This window comes from Opisthocomus hoazin, chromosome 16, assembly GCF_030867145.1.
Source record: "Opisthocomus hoazin isolate bOpiHoa1 chromosome 16, bOpiHoa1.hap1, whole genome shotgun sequence".
Taxonomy (NCBI): domain Eukaryota; kingdom Metazoa; phylum Chordata; class Aves; order Opisthocomiformes; family Opisthocomidae; genus Opisthocomus; species Opisthocomus hoazin.
In genome coordinates this window covers 13,918,988-13,938,726 of record NC_134429.1, presented here as the reverse complement: position 1 = coordinate 13,938,726, position 19,739 = coordinate 13,918,988, and the positions used below count along the sequence as shown (strand labels likewise).

The 19,739-nt window shown below is 37.7% G+C and overlaps 2 protein-coding genes across 8 annotated transcripts in view; one reads left to right on the top strand and one right to left on the bottom strand.

The window, feature by feature from the left end:
* LRRC38 (leucine rich repeat containing 38) overlaps positions 1-19,739 on the top strand; it is a 70,753-nt gene that overhangs the window by 14,146 nt on the left and 36,868 nt on the right. The window lies entirely within an intron of this gene.
* On the bottom strand, positions 1,020-18,639 carry PDPN (podoplanin). 5 transcript variants are annotated; one of them, XM_075437498.1, is made up of 6 exons: positions 18,553-18,639; positions 6,356-6,441; positions 5,620-5,761; positions 3,386-3,421; positions 2,887-2,998; positions 1,020-2,162 (listed from the first exon to the last, which is right to left on the bottom strand). In XM_075437498.1, the coding sequence occupies exons 1-6, from the start codon at positions 18,620-18,622 to the stop codon at positions 2,156-2,158; spliced, it is 453 nt and encodes a 150-aa protein (XP_075293613.1). In that variant the 5' UTR covers positions 18,623-18,639; the 3' UTR covers positions 1,020-2,155. The 5 variants fall into 5 exon arrangements, with proteins under 5 accessions (XP_075293613.1, XP_075293614.1, XP_075293615.1 ...); XM_075437499.1 differs by having other exon boundaries at positions 2,893-2,998; XM_075437500.1 differs by having other exon boundaries at positions 5,620-5,722.

Here is a 19,739-nt window from a genome sequence, read left to right as displayed (position 1 = left end):
TAGTTACAGATTTTTATATAGTGCATATGTGACTTTACAGTGGTATCATTAATCTTTCCCTTACTTTAGTTTTGTGCAACTTTTGAGCGTAACCAGAAATAAACCAAACGAGATTTATGCTGAAGGTGATGTGTGTTATTCCATGGTAGTGTACTACTGTGGACAAATTCTGGGATGCATATGCTCTGGCTTATGAAGTTTTACTGCCTGGGATTAATACTTAAATCCAAACACATGGCAGATTCCTGAATGTTAGTTGCATCCTGTGTTGGTGCATACACACTCTATATTCACTCCGCATACCCAGATTGTGTTTTATCAGAGCAGACTCTTAAAACAAGGTATACAAGTAAAGGTACATTTCAATTTCATTATAAATTGCCTACCTGTGGATGCTGCTTGTAACGGGAATAACTTATTCAAGGGGAAGGTCATCCCTGTGGGAACATTTTAGTTTAGAATCTTCCTTTGGTAAGGAAAAGAATGACTCTTCCAGGTAAAGTATTACTAGGAGTGTAAGCTCAGCAATTTGGAGACAACTGTATTTACTTTTGGTGAGCTACAAACCAAACCCTTGTATTCAAATATGCCTTAATTCTGAGATTGACAAAAAAAGTCTAAATTCAGACTTTAGAAAACTAATTTCTTTTTATAGATGGGATGAAAAAAAGCACTCATATCTGTAACTCACAGCCTTTGGATCTAGTTTGCAGTTCTCAGCATAGACCAGCCTCAAAGTAAAGGCTACTACTCATCCGTCATCAGAGCGACCTGTTACATGAGCTTAAGAACTGCACTAAAAAGACTTGTATGTTATTTTCTCATGCTTAGTTTTGTTTATAGTTTCATTTATCAGTGTCAAATGTGTTGGTTGTAGACACTGCACTGACAAGACATGTAGCAAAATAATTTAGGAAAATTGAAGGAAGCTTAAAATGTTTTATGATTTTTTTAAAGAAAATAAAGAACAATTATTGTAAAATAAGACAATTTACAATTTTTATTTCCAAAGCTCAGATAGGTATGATAGTTTATGGCACATCAAAGAAACAGAAAGGCAAATCCAGATAAGTTGATGTGTTTAACAATTATTGACTAAATGGATTATCATGATTTTTACACCAGACATGATGTATTGCAGCCACTTGATATATGAAGCCTTTGCTCTGAACTCTGTGCGTTCAGGTACTGCTCTATTAAATATGCCATAGAAAAGCTGCAGAGTCCAAAGGTGCATTATATCTCATTGACATGTTCTGATCTAGAATGCAGATAGCACATGCTATCAAACAAGCCAACTATACAGTTAGAAAATGAGACGGTTATAAAGAAAAAACTTGTATACACTAATTCAAAAGCTTCTACATGTCAGCTCTAAAGTGTGCTGAGTAACTGGTTTAAGTGACCCATGAAAATTGGGTATTTTCCAAGCACCCTATAATTCAGGATGTGTATATCAATCCCTGCATGTCTCTGCAACAAGAGAAGACAGGAAATTCCTGGTGCAGCAGTCAGATGAGAAAGCTTTCTGTTGGTAGGTCAGTTCCAGCTGGGCCTACCATATTTTGCCACATAGTAAGTATCAAGAGCAGAAAATCTGTATCAATAGTGGAAGGATTTTAGCTTCCAATGTCTAGTATTTTCTAAGTTGGTAAATAATTGGTTTTCTTGGAAGGTAATTCTTCCTTTTGGTACACCATTTGGTAGATAAACATGCCACAAGCACTTAACCAGCCAAAAACACTTCAAAGATTCTGGATATGTTTGTTCTAAACAAATGCATAAAATGTAATGTGAAATAAGCTTCGCTGGCAGGGTTTAAAAAATCAAGCTAGCATATATTACCTGCAAATCACATTTCAGATGTAAATCTCATTGCTGCTGGGTTTTTTCTTATGCATAATCTTTTTCTTTCCTCTAGTAAACTCTTGGTTAGTAAAAATCCTATGAAATATTCCATACTCTGTAGTCTGGGGCGGGGGGTGGGAGAAGTCCTTAGAGTTGTGTGGGATCCCCATAGATCTGGAATTCTTTGACCATATTTTCCATGGATCATCTTCTCACACCAATATAGGAAAAGTCTTTATTTCTTATAAAATAAGAAGCACTTCTACTTTCTGGTGTAGAATGGCATGGTTGCTTGTTTCAACTATTTTCAGGGCCTGTAAAACAAAAGAACACAGACATTATTATTCATAGTTACCCAAATGTGTTAGTTATGTGACCTTTCTTCTTCCCTCTCCTTGTCTTTCCTGTCACCACTTTATTTCTCTTCCCAATTTTGCTTTCTCCTATCCCTGTTACTAGAAGTACAACTTGTTTGCTGCAGCCTCTGATTTCCATTAGCTTCTGAAGTCAATGAGACCTGGTAATTGCTGGCTTGCACAGAAGGAAGAGATCACTACTGACTGATGCTGGGTGAATAGCATTTGTTAAATATTGTGTTGTTTTCTTACCACTTTGGAGTTTGTAAAGCACTTGATTTGCATGGCACCAGTGAGTCTTGTTGGTACTAAAACAGCTTCCACAAATGTCCGGAGCAGTAAGACAAAGATCACTTGCCAGTGTTCATGTGTTATCCAGCACATCCAGAAACTGATGCTGTAATACCTCCTAGTGAATTTTACCTCTGTGCAGTAATCCAAAACCTATGCACCTGATGAAAATTATGGCAGCATGCATGCAGTGTCTGATGAACTGAAGCGTGTGAGGGAGTGTAGATCACCCACATCACATTAGCAGCTTTTGCTGAATCAGTAGGTACTGTGTAGTGTGAAAATAGGTTATTTTGTCAAAATAGAAGCATTAGAAATTTCCAAAGTGATTCCTGTGGCCTTGCTCATAGGATGATGCTTGTTTGAAAAGCCTGATTAGCAATTTACTTACGAGTACCTGCCTGACATCTTCCTTACAACTGCAATTATTATTCCTGCAAGGATTCCAACTGCAACTATGATTCCAATAATTATCCCAGCCAGTGCAATTGTTTCCAGACCACCTGAAAGAAGAAATAGGGAATGTTAGCGTGTTTCTCATGGAGACTATTGGTAAGAGGCTACTGATAGAACTGACGCTGTTCTGCATCCCACTCCTTGGGGAAAATTTCTTTCTATCTTGCAAACTCTGAAGTAGGTTTGGTAAGTTCAGCAGGCTTATTTGTAGTCTGCAGGTCTGCAAATATGCCTTTGGGCCGGAGGGCTCCATACAGATGGGGCTACGGGACAGTAATGGGGTGAACCAGAGAAGGTGGATCAGGGAGCAGGTCATGGCTCTTCCCAAAACTTTTATTTAAGAATACTATGGGCATAACTAGTGGCTTCTAGAAGGGTATCACCTGGCAGTTAAGTTCTTTCTTATCTCTATAAGCAATTCTTTTGCTTAATACCTTTTTCAGTTTTCTCCGAATCCCCACTCAGTCCGCCTGTAAAGCCAGAAAGAGAATGATTACTTAATTATTCACTCTGCTTTGTACAGATTTGTGCATCCCAATTTATAATGCTGTATCCAAGGAAAACTTTTATTGACTATATCACAATGGTTTGAGGGCTTTGTAATAGGTTGTTCTTTTGATAGGAAGTGAGCAAATAAAAAGCTTGAGAGAATGAGTGCAAAGAGCTCTCTGAAGTAACAGAAAGAAATTAAAATCCAAGAGATTGATTGTGATTTAATGTGTATTAGTGAAACTTAAGTGTGATTGCATTAAGATCAATAAGGATATATCTGGTATAAAACAATTAAGACAGAAATCAGGTTTTAATTGTCTGAGACTGATTTACGCTGATAAAACTTTGCCTTGCTGTCAGTGTTTTTGTGGAACTACTATTTGTCTATTTTTAAATGCCTTTTGTCAGGAACTTTAAAAGTTCCTCAAGTTCCCCAAGTAGTTTTTTGTGTATGGAAAATGGTACAAAATCTGTTTAGCACACTTCTCTAAATCTATAATTGACTTTGTAACTGAGTCCCTATCAGAAACAGATGAAATGCCAATTTTACTTTTAATGCATTAGAAGTATGTCATCTCAATTCTTTAGTATATCCTTCAGAAAAAGTCTGAATATTCCATCTAAAATTCAGATCTGCTAAACACTGCTTCTCTTATTTAATGGTAAGCAAAGACAAGAGGCGGCTACACTCTCAGCAGAGGCAAGCAGGCTGGGAAAGGAGATTAAAGCACCTACAATTTTTAAACAAATGTGTCTGGTTTATTGAGGGATATGAAACTGTTGTAGAACATGGAAGCTTCAAAAAGAAGCTAGCCAAAGAAAGAAGTGTTTGTTTATGGCTGTTGTCTAGAGGTAACTGGCTTAGGGGAGTAGTAGTAAATAATATACTCTAATATAATATATCCTGGTGTAGCAGAAGATGTCCCTGCCCATGGCAGGGGGTGTTGGAACTAAGTGATCTATAAGGTCCCTTCCAACCCAAACTGTTCTATGATTCTATATGTACTACAGGACTTTGTAGAAATACAAATGCCACGAGATTTGATTTGACTATCTGCTTCAAAACAAAGCCTATATGCTAAAAACAAACTGACTTGAAATGTGATTGACAGATTGCCATTCATGTGAATTAAGTTTGTCACCAATGTAATCTGATGGGTGAATCTGACATACTTGTGAGCCTCACAGACTTCCAATGTTTGTGATCTGATTTTTGAGTTTGTACTTGAGGTAAAGTGCACTCTGAGAATCTGTTGGCAACAACTACTACTGTTCACATAAGTTATTTAAATACTGTTCTAAATTTGCATTTTGTTATCAAAAAGTTGGTTTGGAAACAGAACTACCTCTTTTCTCACAACTGCTCATCTAACCATTTTAAAGTGAGATTCATTAAACTTATAACCACTCATTGATACCGTTACAGAACTGGAATGTCAGAGCAGAAGCTATGATGTTTGTTCTCTAATGGTCTGCACACTAGTGAACAGCTAAGAAAAATCCTGGTCCAAAGGAGGCCGTATAGAGCATATGCCCATGTGTTCTCCTGTATGCCACTGGCATAGGTACTTAGCAAGCTGTCTGGAAGACAGCTAAGCAGGCATAAGATAAATGGGTCAGAATTCCCTTTATCAGCCTTTTGCTCCAATCTGCTGCTCATTGACAACTGTATGGGCATGGGTACCATTTGTTTTGGATGTGCACGACAGTAATTTGTGTGTCTCTGAGGAAGCTAAGGCAGACAACTCAGTAAAAATTGAGGGCAGCAAAAATTGAGGGCAGCCAGGTTGTAACAGTTATGTTTTCTGCATTTGAGGATCTTTGCGTTGGTAAAAAAAAAAAAAATTCTGGAGAGGTGTTTGATTTTCATACTAATCATCTGAAAAGAAAGTGAAGGCTTCAGAGTTACAGCCTGCCTTGGGGTAGAACTGGCAGTGCACCGGTGAACAAAATGTTATAGCTACTCATTCCTCTTGTCAGTGCACCTCTGTTATGAAGTTAGGATGTGGAGTGATTATTAAGGAGCAATTTTAGAAGTCTTGACTTTTCCATTTCAACAATCAACAGTGCTACCTTTGAGAGCACCTTAAACTTGATATTTGAATTTTCCAGGTATGGTTTAGTAGATGGCAGTAGAACTTTGATATAATAAAGTAGAAATGAAAGATTCTTTTACCATCAGCATTTTCTGTGTTAGCTTCGTAACCAGTAGCATTATCACTGTCTTCAGTTGGGGCAAATGCACTTTCTGCACTTTCTGTGGTCATCAGTTGTCCAAACTGCAAGAGATTTGTTACACTGTGTAGTCTTGTGGGCAACTACAAGAATTGGGGGGAGGAAAAGAGGAAAGAGAAAACCTCAGTACATTCAGTCTACGTGTATGAAATAAGCATTTAAATATCTTGGTCTGTCAGGTTCCCTGTGGATGCTTTTTTAGCTATCACCTGGCATCTTTGACTTGTGTACTGTGACAAAAAAACCCAAAGACAATTTGTCTTTCCAGCTAGAGACTTTCTGGATTGGATGACTTCTCAGTAGGACTACAGAAGGTGTAGGAGAGGACTGCAGAATATTGCAGACCTGCCTTTTTTCGTGATTTTTTTTTTTTTTTTTTACACTAATTTGTCAGTTTGGTTTCACTTGAAGCAAATGGAGAGATACTGAATTAGAAGAGGCAAGCGGCAGTGAATAAGCAGGTTATGAATGCTTTTTGCCAAAAACATTTTTCAACTTTGTCATCTTCAACCTGATTGCTGGCAAAGCAAAAGCATTGTGTTAGGTCTTTTTTATGTTAGAACTCAAGATTATTCTTGATAATTTATAATGATTATTTGAAATCTAAGCCACAAGACAGAACGAGGAATATGAAATCAGGGTAACCTAAAGGAACTTTTATTTAGAATGATACTCACCAGGGTTGGTAATCCTTCAGATTCTGTGTCATTTCTGTCTCTGAAATCAATTGTTGTACTTTCTTCTCCTTCTAGAACTGAGCTTGCTGAAAAAAATTTTAGAAAATGAATTAGGATTTTACTTGATAGTCACATTTTCTGGCTACCTTAACATCTAAATTTTGTTAAATGTGAGACCTATGTAGTGTTAAATCTCCCTGCCCCCGTGCACTTGGGTTTGCAAAATTCCCTGAATTAATTTTGAGTTCTGCTATACTCATGTACAAAGCTGTAGAACAAAGAGCTTAAGTACACATCACTTTTAACCCTGGCACAACCTTGAAACGTGCTGGTTATTAAACACTTTGTCCACAAAAAGATTTTTTTTTTTTTTCCCTGCAAAAAGATTCTGTATTTGTCCGTTGTGTCCCTGTTCTCCTCCCTTCCCCCTCCCCCCCCCCCCCCCGCCATGCAACTATTCCAGATTTCAAGTTAAGCATTATCTTATGTATTTGGATAAATTACTTGAAACATCTTCCATTTTCTAAAATAAGAGCTTTCTCCCTACCTTTCAGCTCAGTCCCAGCTGCAACCTTTATTTTTAGAACTATCATTAATGTATATGGGTGTAACTAAAGTTTAGAAAATATTCCTACACAAATCTACTCAGAAATTTTTTTTAAAGTTGCAAATCTCACTTGCCATAATTTGAATTTCTTAAGTAACAGTGCAAGGTCTCCCTTTTTACTGTAGACCAATACGTCATCTGTGCTTTTTGGAGTAATGGAAATTTAAGTTTCTGGCTCACACAATGCTTTTTCTTTACAAATACAGTCAAACTTTATCACTAGGAAAAATGAGATGTAACAAGGCAGAACACAAAAGATATGGATATGTGAAGATAACTAGTGGTATTAAGAAAATGTTGAAAACAGGTGTCATTTGATGAAGTTTCATGCTGATTCATAAAACTCTGACCATACACAGTATGATGTTAATGTGGTGTGGTATCTCTTGTGAGTTTTTAATTCACCACGATTACAAAGCTAGGTGAGGCTGCTTGTTATGCTGTTGCCTGAAGCATAAGAGTTCTGCTAATTCCAGATACCAGTGTTTAAAGCAAGGAGCTAATAATAGGTATTATCCTGAGCAAAAACTTCAGGTAAAAAATCCTAAAACTTCTGGAAAATTCTTTTCCTGGATTCAAGCTTTGCATCTAACTTCTGTTGATTTCAGCAATCAGAGCAAAAGTTTGTCCAAAGATTTTTCAAATCCAGTTTATACTTTTTCAGCATAATCCTGAGCTATTGCTAGGATATACTGCAGTGGTAGCTGAAGGCTATGTGAACGAGAGCCACGTTCATTCTTGGAGGATTTTTAGGAGGTTGGAGAAAACCCTGGATGCTCGTATGTCATTTGCCTAGGATGAACTGTCAGCTGCTAATAGGCTAATTATGAACAAAATACCTAATCCTTTTTTCCTTTGCAAGATAGTTTGATACTTCTGTAATTTGGTGGTAGATTAGTAGTGCTGTGTAGTGATCTCTTCAGGGAGGAGGACAGCTATTCACATGAGTTATTTAAAAACAGGGATTTACTGTACCACTTGAATATTTTATGTAAGAGAAATATTCATGACCTGTTTGTTTTGTTAAACCTTAACACTGTTTCTACTAATTTCACCTGGTTTTAGTGACCTAAAAACATTCTCATCTCCTCTGCATTTGAAGTTAAACTATTTCTGAATTGCTAGACTAGTTCTGAAGAGCTGATTTCTTACGTAAGGCTTTTTAATACTCAAAAATGCACTCTACTTGCATTCTATATGATATAGAGGCAAGTAAAGAGAATTTTTGTTCTGTGACTGAAATTAGAAAGAATGGATGTTTTGCTCAATACCAGTCAAAATTGAAAAAAAAGGATAAAATCACTTTGGATCAGCTGCACATGTATCACTTTGAAATTATTTTTCTTTAAGCATGACTTCCATTTAACTTTTGTTCAGTTTTTTAATGGCCCATTTAAAAATAAAAATGGTATTTCAAATGAGAAAGTCAATGCTCAATTTTGAAATTGGTAAAAAAGAGCACTGGCACTTTAAAGGAAATTTTTCATACAGAGGATGAATGATTTGACATTGAGGAAAAAAAAATCCTCTGTTTTTGCTTGAAACTCTCATCTGAATTTGACTGGAAACTTGAAAACATTTTTTCCTTGCTCCCAAATCTCATTTTTGAATCAAACTAAAAATTTTTGATCATCTCTACCACTGTAAGACCGTGAGCTTTGTCCCATTGCCAAGAGACTAAACACTGATCTAAACTTAGATTTCTAATTCCATGTTTGCTCCAGTAAATAGAATTTTATATTTTTATACCTTTATAAGCCTGAGTACAGATACACTTTCTGTTGAAGAGCCAAAAGGGTGTACAAGTAGTACTTCAGGTACTAACAGATGAAGAAGGTATATTCATGTTATGCCAACATGAGGCCTAATATAGTGGCTAATTAGGCCTGCCAGTCTCCCCAAAATCACCTTATGATCCATAGAAAGACTACAACAGGCTAGGGTAAATCCTATTTATGTTAGATGGTAAAAATAATGTTTTGGTCATTTTTGATGGAAATACCCAGGTGAGCAGCCTTGAAAATTTTCTGTTGAGATAGCATAAAAGGGGGCTTGAGTTTTAGGTCTGTTGACATAGCCACCTGCTGAATATCAGGGCATTGTAAGATACAGTGTTACTTTATTATACTTATTTTTTGCTTATAAAATAATATCTTTAAAGTACCATATTGGGATTATGTTATGTAAATATTAAGTGTAAAAGAAATAGCAATAGAGCTCAGCAACATGAATTGTCTGTGGATCAGTTGACCTTGTAATCCCAGTCAGAACTGAAAAAGCATCCTTTATTCACTGGTTGCAAAATAAGCACAGATGGAGAAAACCAATTACCAGAGAAAAACCCTGAGTAGAAAGTGAAGTAAGTTTTGTGTGTTAACAACAAGCAGCTTATTCAGAGAAGCTGCTTATACTTGGCATGGCAGTAGCTGTCAGCCCTCAAGAGTTACCTGATAGTGAAGGCAGGGAAGGAAACAGTGTCACAGAACAAAGGTGTAGAGAATTAGTGAATGTCACAGAGAAACATGAAATAATTATTCTTTGTGTGATAAAGTTATTGCAGATTCTTGGCAAGAAGTAACATGTAGAAAATCTATTTCAGTGCTTTTGCTCTTGGTGTACATTGATTGACAAAAGGAGGTGGCCCAGATTAATATTACCTAATTTTAGGTTCTTAATAAAGGTGCCTAAATAAGGTATCTGCCTGCCTTTATCTCTTATAATCTGTAGGGAAAGGGAAATACTTCCAGAAGGTAATTCATTTCACCTGAGATTTGGGTCATCCTTGGAAGTGCTGCCTTTCCTCAACTACATTATGGCTCTCCTATTAATTTCTTAAAGCTTACAGATCAAACTGATTTCTGTCAATGTGGAGGTCTTGTCCCAGCCATATCCAGCCTGCATAACACTGCATTCAAGCTGAGGTCCTGTATTTGCTGGAGAATAGTCCCTGGACTATATTTCCAGGTTTGTTTTTCTGGAGCGACAGTGGAGGTGGTCTGGGTGGCAGTTAAGCAGACGCTACTGAACTATTTCCAAGAGAAAGACTGGGAGGTATCTTACTATCAGTGTGCTGCATTTGTAGGAAGGAATATTTGATACTAGACAACTCTTTGTCAGAGAAAGTCATAATAAAGTAACAAAATTAAATTAAATTGAGGGAAACTATTGGACTTCTTTCCCAGTGCAAGGTGTGTTTAGCACTGACATCAAAGAACGTAAATGGGATGTAAGGGTGTATGTGCTTTAGTCATTTGGTCGTTCCATTTGATGTGGGCCAAATGCAGCAAGAGCCACAGGGTTAAGCAGTGCTTCTGCATATGTTCTTAATATTATCTTCGAGGAGGCTGTAAATAAAAACAGTGCCTCACAGTGCTATGATTGTCTCCAACTAGCACTATGGCCTCTTCTGTTTGCAGCTATATGTTGCTGCAGATGTGAATTAATCATTGCATCTCTTTCTGCCAAAGTTCCAGCTGGGTGCGTTTTAGTTCAAAGTCCCCAGCTGCTATCAGGCTGCAGCTTCTCACACCAGGAGAAAATCTGATGTCTTTAAAAGTTTAATACTGCTTTGAAAACATCCCGTGGTTAAGCATCCCATGACCCACTTAGGGAAAGATGAGCTCACTACTCATTGTTATGCATGGAGTGACAGTTTACTAGAAAAACCTCTTAGGGTTGCTTTCAAAGCACAGTGGTTGTGTTGGAAAGGAGAATGAGTTGTAAAACTGTTGTTCGTTAGCATTGCTTTCAGGTATCTCCAAAACCAACAAAGATACTTCTGAAGATGAAAAATGTTGTAGGATATTGTTTCTTTCCCGGCAGTCTGAATAAACCCAGACACTAGTGGGCAAAGGCAGTTGTAAGCCTGTATTTTAGCTTAGTCCTTGAAATAGGAAGCCCTCAAAATAGAATGAGTTTCCATCTCTGCAATAAGAGACCAGTAGGTAAAAATTGCTAATGCTAAAGGATCTCCTCTAACAAGAACTGGAATAGTCTTTATTGCTCATTGCCCCTCTGCCCCTATTAAAAAAAAAAAAAAGTGGCTTCAGTTATTTATAACAGCTAAAGAAAATTAACTGGCAGGTTAACTGTCAAACAAAAGCATTGCTCTTAAAATTTAAGTTTATTTTTATCTATATTTTATCTGTATAATATTTTATCCTTTCCAGCTGTGATAGATAGGTGCTTTGTGGAATGCTTCTCTAGAAAATCAAGGGATAGAATTCAGTTTGACTGGTCACTTGGGAGATACCACTCTTCTGTTTGAGCTATTGCTGACCTACCTGTCCAGAGCTGACTTACATTTTTCAGTGTCAGCTTCCTGAACTGTTACAGACCAGGTGGTGTTATTTGAAGGACTGTGTGTGTGTGTTAGCCATCCTGTTTTGGCCGTATTTTACTCAGCATTTATGTCCTGATACAGGAATTCCCTTTGAGGAAGCATTCTTCATTCTCAGACCTTAATTTGACTATGAGCAAAATGAGTCTTAAAAATCATTTTCTCATTATTGGAATCTCATGCAGTTGTAGTTCAGTGGACTCCTTTATTCATGGTGGTGGAAGTTTAACAATGTGTGATTTGATAAGGTATCTGCGTTTTGAATACATAACATCTCAGCAGCAGCTCTGTAGTTTTCAAATCAATTTTGTCTGTTGTTTGACTTCATCCTCAATTTAAATTTATTCCACAGTCAGGTCCAAAACATACCTCATCAGCTTAATTTTCTCTGAAAGTAGTTCACTATTTTTCTCTAGTTGCTTAAGCATTTTGGGGTATTTATAAGAAGTACATAGGTGTGTCTTTTGTGTGAAATTGTTCAACACTGCCTAATCCAGGCTACAAATTTTTTTTTACTTTAAAAATTTGAAGTTTTGAAGAATTATAATATAGGGAATTCTGGGGTTTGCATTCTGGCGCTTGAGCCTTTGGACACTTAAAATTTTTAGACTTTAGAAGGGCAAGGAAGTTTCTTAATGACAACTGAAATTCTTATTTGTACCTGTGGCTCCTGCAAAATTCATGCCAGCTGCAGTACCCTGAGAACTTTGTATCCTCAGCCTGTTTGGGGCCACAGCATTGGCGTTTTCTTGTTTTCTGTTAGTTCTTTCTGGAAGTTGGAGTAATCTGTCATGCCATGATAAAGAAATGCTGTGGTGTATGTTTAGGGGTCTAGACTTTTTGTTGTTCAGAAGAAAGTAAGTACTGTCTGAAGCCTGAAGTGCTTACCACAGTTTCCCAATACAAAGACTGATGGCTTTGCTTTATAGGGTGAAGGAAGCTGGATGACAAAATACCATGAACTTTGGAAAGTATCTGCCAGTTGAAATATGGTCATGATGCACAAGGAAGTATTTAGCTCAGCCTGATTTAGAGGATGACTGACTTTATTCAGGTATTCCATGTAGCTCATGATGACAATGTTTTGCTGAATTGTCAGAAACATTTCCTTTTGTCGCCACACCCTACTGCAGATGGTTTCTGTTGCTGCGGCTGGCTTAGCCAGAGTTCAAAACTACAGTGCCAAGTGGCAAAGAACCACTTGGCTGCTTCTGAAGTAAATCACATGTCTTCTGAATGTTACAAGATTCTACATTACCCATATATACGATACCCACAGAAAAGCAAAACAAAATGTATTTTAATGGGGCAGATATACAGAAAAATAACTGCTCTTCAGGTGCTTGCTGTATGTGTGTGACCCACAACCAGAGTTATGAAACAAAGCCAGAAGAGGAAACGGTGGTAACTTAACTAAGTTTTTTCTTATGCATGATAAAATCAGACAGAGAGCTGTAACCATTAAGAAGGAAGAGACGATTTAACTCCATTATGGGATATTCCTTTGAAATATTCCTTGCAGAACTAGAGATGAGTCTTCCAAGGTTTATGCTTTTAATATTATTGCTGTTTCCATCTCTGATTTCTTGTCTGGTAAAATACACTGAGTTGCTATGCCATGAATCTGGGATAAAAAACACTTTCTTACTGATATTTACTGCCCTATGACCCTGTTGCCCTGTTTGCAGTCTTGCTACCAATTTCTTTGAGCAATAATGGTTTGATTGGGGCAACAAGATGGGAGTGGTGATCAAGGTGTGAGTCTCTTGCATCTTTCTGTAAGTGGCACCTAAAACTGCAGCATTACGGTACTGTGTTTATTACTGCATGGCTGACAAAGAATGAGTGCTGGAGCTGAGACAAGTAAAAAATTTTGTGTAATGGATCAGCAAATGTTATGGGGTGTGCAGCAGAAAGCAGACAATCTGTGTAAAAATATTGGGATATGTAAATACAGATGAAAGTAATTAAGGAATGACCTCTGATACAGTAATAAACTAATATTTTCCCTGAATCACTTCCTTTCCAAAACTCTGAGGCTGTAGCTATGTGCCCTTTCACAGCTGCCTTGAGGATGGTTACCAACTCCTTGTATCTGCCAGCAGAACTGTTTGCATGATCATTTCTTAATGAATTTGTTTGAAAATGCACATGCTAAACACTATAATCAGAAACTGGTTAGGCTTTCAATTTGTTGACACAATGATTTTTGGCTAGCTGCTTTATATTGCCACACATCAAGTGAGAGCCATTCAAATATGTTTAGTCTGACTTGCATACTAATAACATACTAGCTAATGTTTGGATGGGATTCAGTCATAAAAACATTTTAATATGCATTTTGAATTGAGCGTGTCCCTTTACAGATTTAGCAGCAGCTCATATACTTCTCAAGCCCTCCTAAGAGAGTATATGTTCCCCTGAAGTGGTGTACATGGCTGAATTGTGCCCTCACAAAGAATTAGTCTGATGCAATTTATGCTGGATGTTGTAGTGTTTGTGATCAACAAATACAAAAATGGAAAAACACCAGGAAGTCATAAAGCAATAGGAGAATGCGCACAGCATCACAGTTTCTATTCCTTTGAGAGTCTTTGGCCAGGCTTCTGAGACACTGAGTTGGAAATCAATAGTAAATTTGTCTCTTATTTTTCTTGTTTGTTTCTCTTCAGAACTATACTCCCAATCCTACATCTTTTTCTGAAATGCTGTTTAGCAAGTTGTGCTCCACACAGCTATGTGAGCTTTGCTGCAGCATTATTTCAGACTGAGAGTATGGTATGTGCGCACACAAATCGGAGAAGGCCCATCTAGAGGCTGCCTGTCCGTGGATCTGGGATGCAGTGAATAGTAGGACCTGGCAGCATTTGGGTTCCATCCTGTAGTCCCTGACCACATCCAGACAAAAAGCAAACAAACCAACAAAACAAGTGTGCAACTGAGACGGACCATATGTTAGAGCTGGGCAAACAGTAGTCGTTTCTGTGGTACGTGTGTATGTGTGGCTTGCCTCAAATGACACAAGGAGGAAACACTGCATGCTTCTGTTAGAGCCCAACAGCCTGCATGCTGTGGGCTAGCCTTCCTTTACTGTTTTTTATTATCTATTAAAATGCTCTTTTATCTCTATAGGTTCTCAGCTGCTTCTTTTTGTAGATGATTTACAAGTACTAGGTCTGGGGTAAATGCATGGGTTCAGTGGAAACTGTTGAATTACAGGAGCTGAGAATCTTGCCTCTCTGTTTCCAGTTTTCACTGTGCAGCCTAAGTTAATGAAAAGTCCACTTGTGAGCTTTAAATCTGATTTTCTTTTGCTTATGAAGTTACACAAATTCAAAACCTAACTTTTGAGATACAGATGGGCAAGCCTCTGCTTTCACAGTGAAGAGGATAAAACAAATTTCATCTGTTCTCTGCTGGTCTTTTACTAAGGCACCGCAAAGTACAGACTCACTAATTTGCAGAGCCACTAACTGAGAACCAGCAAGATGTTTTTCTCGGTTTGGTGATAATTAAGTTTTGGGCATTGGACATGTAGAGCTAGATTCATATCATGCTAATCTAGTTTCCAAGAGACAGATGTGGGGACACGTGCACGTACATGATGCAGCCAGGTCCACAGTGAAAGGTTTTGTCATACTGGTAGAAAACTGGCGTGCTTTTGGAGTCACATGTGGCTGTTTGTTTTGGTTGTTCATTTTATTTACTATCAGCTTTTACAGAATTTGATTTTTCAGAAGAGTTTAGAGTTGCCTGACTTCATAATTTAGTTTTGCCACTGAACTGGCAATAGAGTTTGGGTAAATTAAGATACTTTTGAAAAAATCCTCTCTTGTGATTTGTCAAATCTGTTTTTTATGATTTTGAAAAACATAGAAAACTTTAATCTTTCATGGTTGACTGTAAATTTCAATTTCCTTTCTTACCATATAAACACTTCTCATCTAAATTATCCTGTCCATGTGGTTACTTTTAGTCCAAAACCAACATAAAGTAACATGACCTAATGTAAACCTGTTTGATTTTGAGACTTGCATAAGGAGTTATAATCTTGTATTTGCCTCTAGGTAAGATCAGACACATGGACAGTTGATACAGCTCAAGTGACATGTGGTAACTAGTTTTAACAATCATCTTAATTTTCGCTCATGTTATGTGACAGCCGGTAAAGTAATCTCCTCTGCAATGATAGGTGCACCGTGGGAAGGGTTTCACATTAGAAAACGTGGTGCCTCTGCAAATCACTCATTTGAATGCTTGTGATTTTAATTGTTTGATTAATGCTGTGCCCAGAAAAATTTTAGGCCAACTTCCATTTCCACTCATTTGGTCTGATCCATTGTGCTAAGATTTGCCTGAGTTTTTATAGGCTGAACAGGATCACAGAAGGACAAATATATATCTGCTAATCACTCAATAGGAAATGCTTCAGTCTAAAAAATCATCAGCTTGTGTAGTGCTCAGGGCTGTCCTTGATTGTAAGAAAGACAAAGAAAGTTGGCTGCTTCAGTCAGAATTTAAAACACAAATAGGTAACACTAATAGAGCATGTGTGAATGTGTTTTAGCTACAGTGATGTAAGATTTGTTACGAGGTTTTCTTTCTGTATCCTTAGTGATTTCCGCCATTAATTTTGTTTGGAAGCTCACATATGAAGAACAAAATCAGTTAATTACTTTCTCCTCTTCCATAGAAATATTGTGGTTTATGCTTTTACGGCTTTGTTATGTCTTGCTTTACATGACCCAATTAAAGGAGCTTTTACCATTTGTTTTGGAAACCACATTGCTGACTGGGTCCAAAAATTCCTGTTAGGAGTAGCACAACTCCAGGAAATTCAACAGAAATCTTCAGTTTGAACTTTTGCTAGACGTAATTTGCATGTTCTCTATGGGCAGAGCACATTTAAGCATTTCTGACTTAAGATTCATAGGTTTTCACTGAAACGTTGTTCATAGGTTGGCTGATAGTCCTGTTATTGGGTCAGTGGTAACTGCTATTTTTCAGTCAAGTTTCTGGTTCACAGTTGTCCTGAAATGGTTCCTGTGCCTCTGGCTTTTTCATAAAGTTGGAGCAACTGAAAGACAGCAGATAGTAATGATACTACTCAAATTGTGGATCGCTCCCTGGAAGGGGAAAAATGCTATGCTTGCAACCAGAATCAACAGCTGAATTCAATTTATTTGGCAGTTCAAGGAGGGATTTGGAACCAAAACAATCCTTTTGGAAATATGCTTCCTGATCAAAACAAACCTGCTTTTCTTGATTCCATCTCAATCCAGAAAACGGAATGCCTAAATAGAACAAAGGGGTAGCTGCAGATTTATGACCTGATCAGGCTTTAAGAGGTATCAGAATCTGATAAGGAAACTAAAACCCTCAGGCCAAATTGTCTACCCCAGAGGTTCAGGTATCGGAATATAACTGCTCCACCTAGTACTATACTAGCCAAAACAATTTGCTCTCTTCACTGTCAGTGCAGTCACAGATTGCGGAAGGTGGCACTGTCACTTTAAGTCTGTTCTAACTTGTAATTGCTGATGGTTATCAGTAAAAAAAGATACACGTGCTAAATATTTGGGACCTGCTTATTTTGTATCTGGAGTCTGTTTTCCTAGTGTATCCTTTGGAAGTCATCTGAAATGACTGACCCCATGTGAAGAAAAAGTCATAAAACCTAAACAGAAGTAGAAAGCTGTAAATATTGTAAACCATGGTCTAGATCAAACTGTGGAGTTCAATGCAGACTACACTGGTAATAAAACAGAGGCAGAATCTTGCAAGCAGGAAATATTTTAACATTTATCTGGCTGGTAGGGTTTCAACCTGACTGTTGCTGGACGACTCCTCTCAGCATTGAGAGAAAATATGCTTTAAAATTCCCCAAAAGCCTTAAGATGAAATACCTAGAAACTGCTTAAAGTAATTCTATAAAATTGTGGTGGCTTTGCCTCATTTTTAATGGCTTCAAACTTTGGTGCTTTTAATATTGATGCTTTTTAAGGATAAGCTAGCTGGGTGAGCTGTAGGTGCCTATCCTAGAGAAAGTGTAGAAAGCAGTATTTGGAACTTGCCTAGTATCTGTTGATTTTAGATTTTTTCTGTGAAATTTTGAAGCCTAACTCCAAAATTTCAGCCTCATATTCTGACATACAGAATACCAGGAAATCCCATTAGAAGTTTCAAGCCAATGTCCACATATACTGTATATTGATAGAGCTCCATAATTTCCAGCACAATGCTATTGATTGTCACCAGGCCAAAATCAGGTCCTAGTTTCAGTTAAGGTCCCCAAATCCAAGGCAGACAAGTAGATTTATGCTTTGGAAGACTTGTGGGTTGAGGTTCAGGTAATTGTTTTCAGAGCACTAGTACTTGAAGCATGTTCCGTAGCAACAGTAGCTGTATTTCACCACCACAGACATCCTTTCTGTCTATGTGTACATCAGGCACATTGCCTGATGGCAAATTCATTCATAAGGAGTCAAATACTACGCAGAAAGACTGAACTTTAATGTGATGCTCCTGGAATCAAGTACTGCTCAAGGTAATTGTGATTTACTGTTAATAAATCTGACTCTTCTCCTTTAGCTGTAGAAAGATTTTAACATCTGTTTTACCTAAAAGTATATTTTGTATTTTTCTCATAAAATTCAAAAGAAATAGTTTGCCAAATAAAGTTTTTCTGAGTAGATATGTAACACTTGTCACATCTATCTTAGGTACTAATTCTTCCTGGTTTAGTTTCCCTTACTTGCACATTGCTTATGGCTAGGTAGTAGCAGCAAAACCCTGCATAAGGCTCAAATTCGAAGCTATTATAATGTCTCCGAGTATAGAAGTTGAACTCTTGAATGGGAAGATTTACAAGTTACTTTCATAGTTTCACCACCTAAATGTCATTTACAACTAAATTATTGCTTGCAGTCTCCTTTGCATGTATTACAGTGAAACTGAAGACATTTCCAAGGGCTGTTGATGCAATGCCTTCCCTGACTGCTTGTACTGTTCCCCTGCCCTCACACAGACACACAGAGAAAAGCCGTTTCTAATAGAGTATAACTAAGCCCATCTGAAAACTTTTGTGGTTTTTGTGTTTTTCCTGATTACAGCCATAGATGCTTAGTAGTAGCTTAAGAATTCATAAGAGTTTTATAAACAGGTCAGAGCAACTATATTGCTTATTAGAAAGCAAACAAACTGTTAAATTACAGGAAATTAGTAGAAAGAACTTTAACCAAAGTTTCTTACCTTCTTCAGCAAGTGCTACGAAAGGCATGCTCCCTAGAAGGAAGATGAAGAATTGAACTTTAATAAACATCTTTGATCTGCTTAGAGAATAGCTTTCCAATCCTGAGACCAGATGGATTCAAATTCTAATTGACTTTTTTTTTTGGCAACTGGAGAATTGAGATCACAAAAAGAAATCACTGCAAAAATACTTTGGTATTCCAAGTATTCCTTTAACTGCCGTAGTCTAACGGGAGAAAGTTTTCCTGGAGGTAACTATGCAGCTAAAGAAAACTGAATGGAGTCGGCATTATTTTCTTTAGCCAAGGGGTGGGAGCATGCCTAAGGTGGTCCTCAAAGAAGAGCCAGGCCCGCCCTCCGCACTCTGTTTGGTCAGTACAAAAATTATGATCTCAGCCCAGGTTTAAAGTTACAGGAGCTGTTGTGGCTTCCAGAAGACTTTTATTTAGCAAAGGGGGAATGGGTATTTAGGCAGAGCGAGGTGTTCAGGGTTCCCTCCCTTCAGCAAACTGTCCTTAAAAATACTTAAGGACCAAACACTAAGGACATTTTTCCTGTTATTTCCAGCAGTGAAGTGATGTTCTTTTCATTTCAAAGTGAGCACCCATGTTTATCTGAGCCAATGTGGTAGTGAATGTGCATTTAGGGATACTGAAATAGTTTAGGACAGGTTATTTAATTCTGCAGTAAACTACTGTCTGAATTTCTCTGCATGTCTAAGTCTCAGCTTGTGTCCTCAAGTGACATCCTAGCTGTACTCTAGCGTTTCTCTGCCTACAGGCTTGCTGGCATCACTGTGCTAATATCACCCTACAGAGACAGGATTTTTCCTTTTTGTATGTAACTATTAGTAGTACAGCTTACAATGGTCTGTACCGGACTAGTTACTTTTCTCGTACGCTTCTGTGCATCAGCGTCGTGTGGCATGTAGGCCAGACACTCTACCAACATCTATGATCTGGAACAGATACCTGTTCTCATAAATAATTGTTGTTAGGCAGGGACTGGAGCTGAAGCAGGACTTGGGGAGCATTGTATTAATCCTTTTCTGAATCTTTCCTTGTCTTGGGCAAGTAATAATCTACTAGTTTACATCTACTTAGGAATATGGTGAGTTTTTGATCCGTGCTTATATCTGGGCTAACTACACCAGTGTGCAATAGAGCTGAGTGGAGGAAGTATATGAC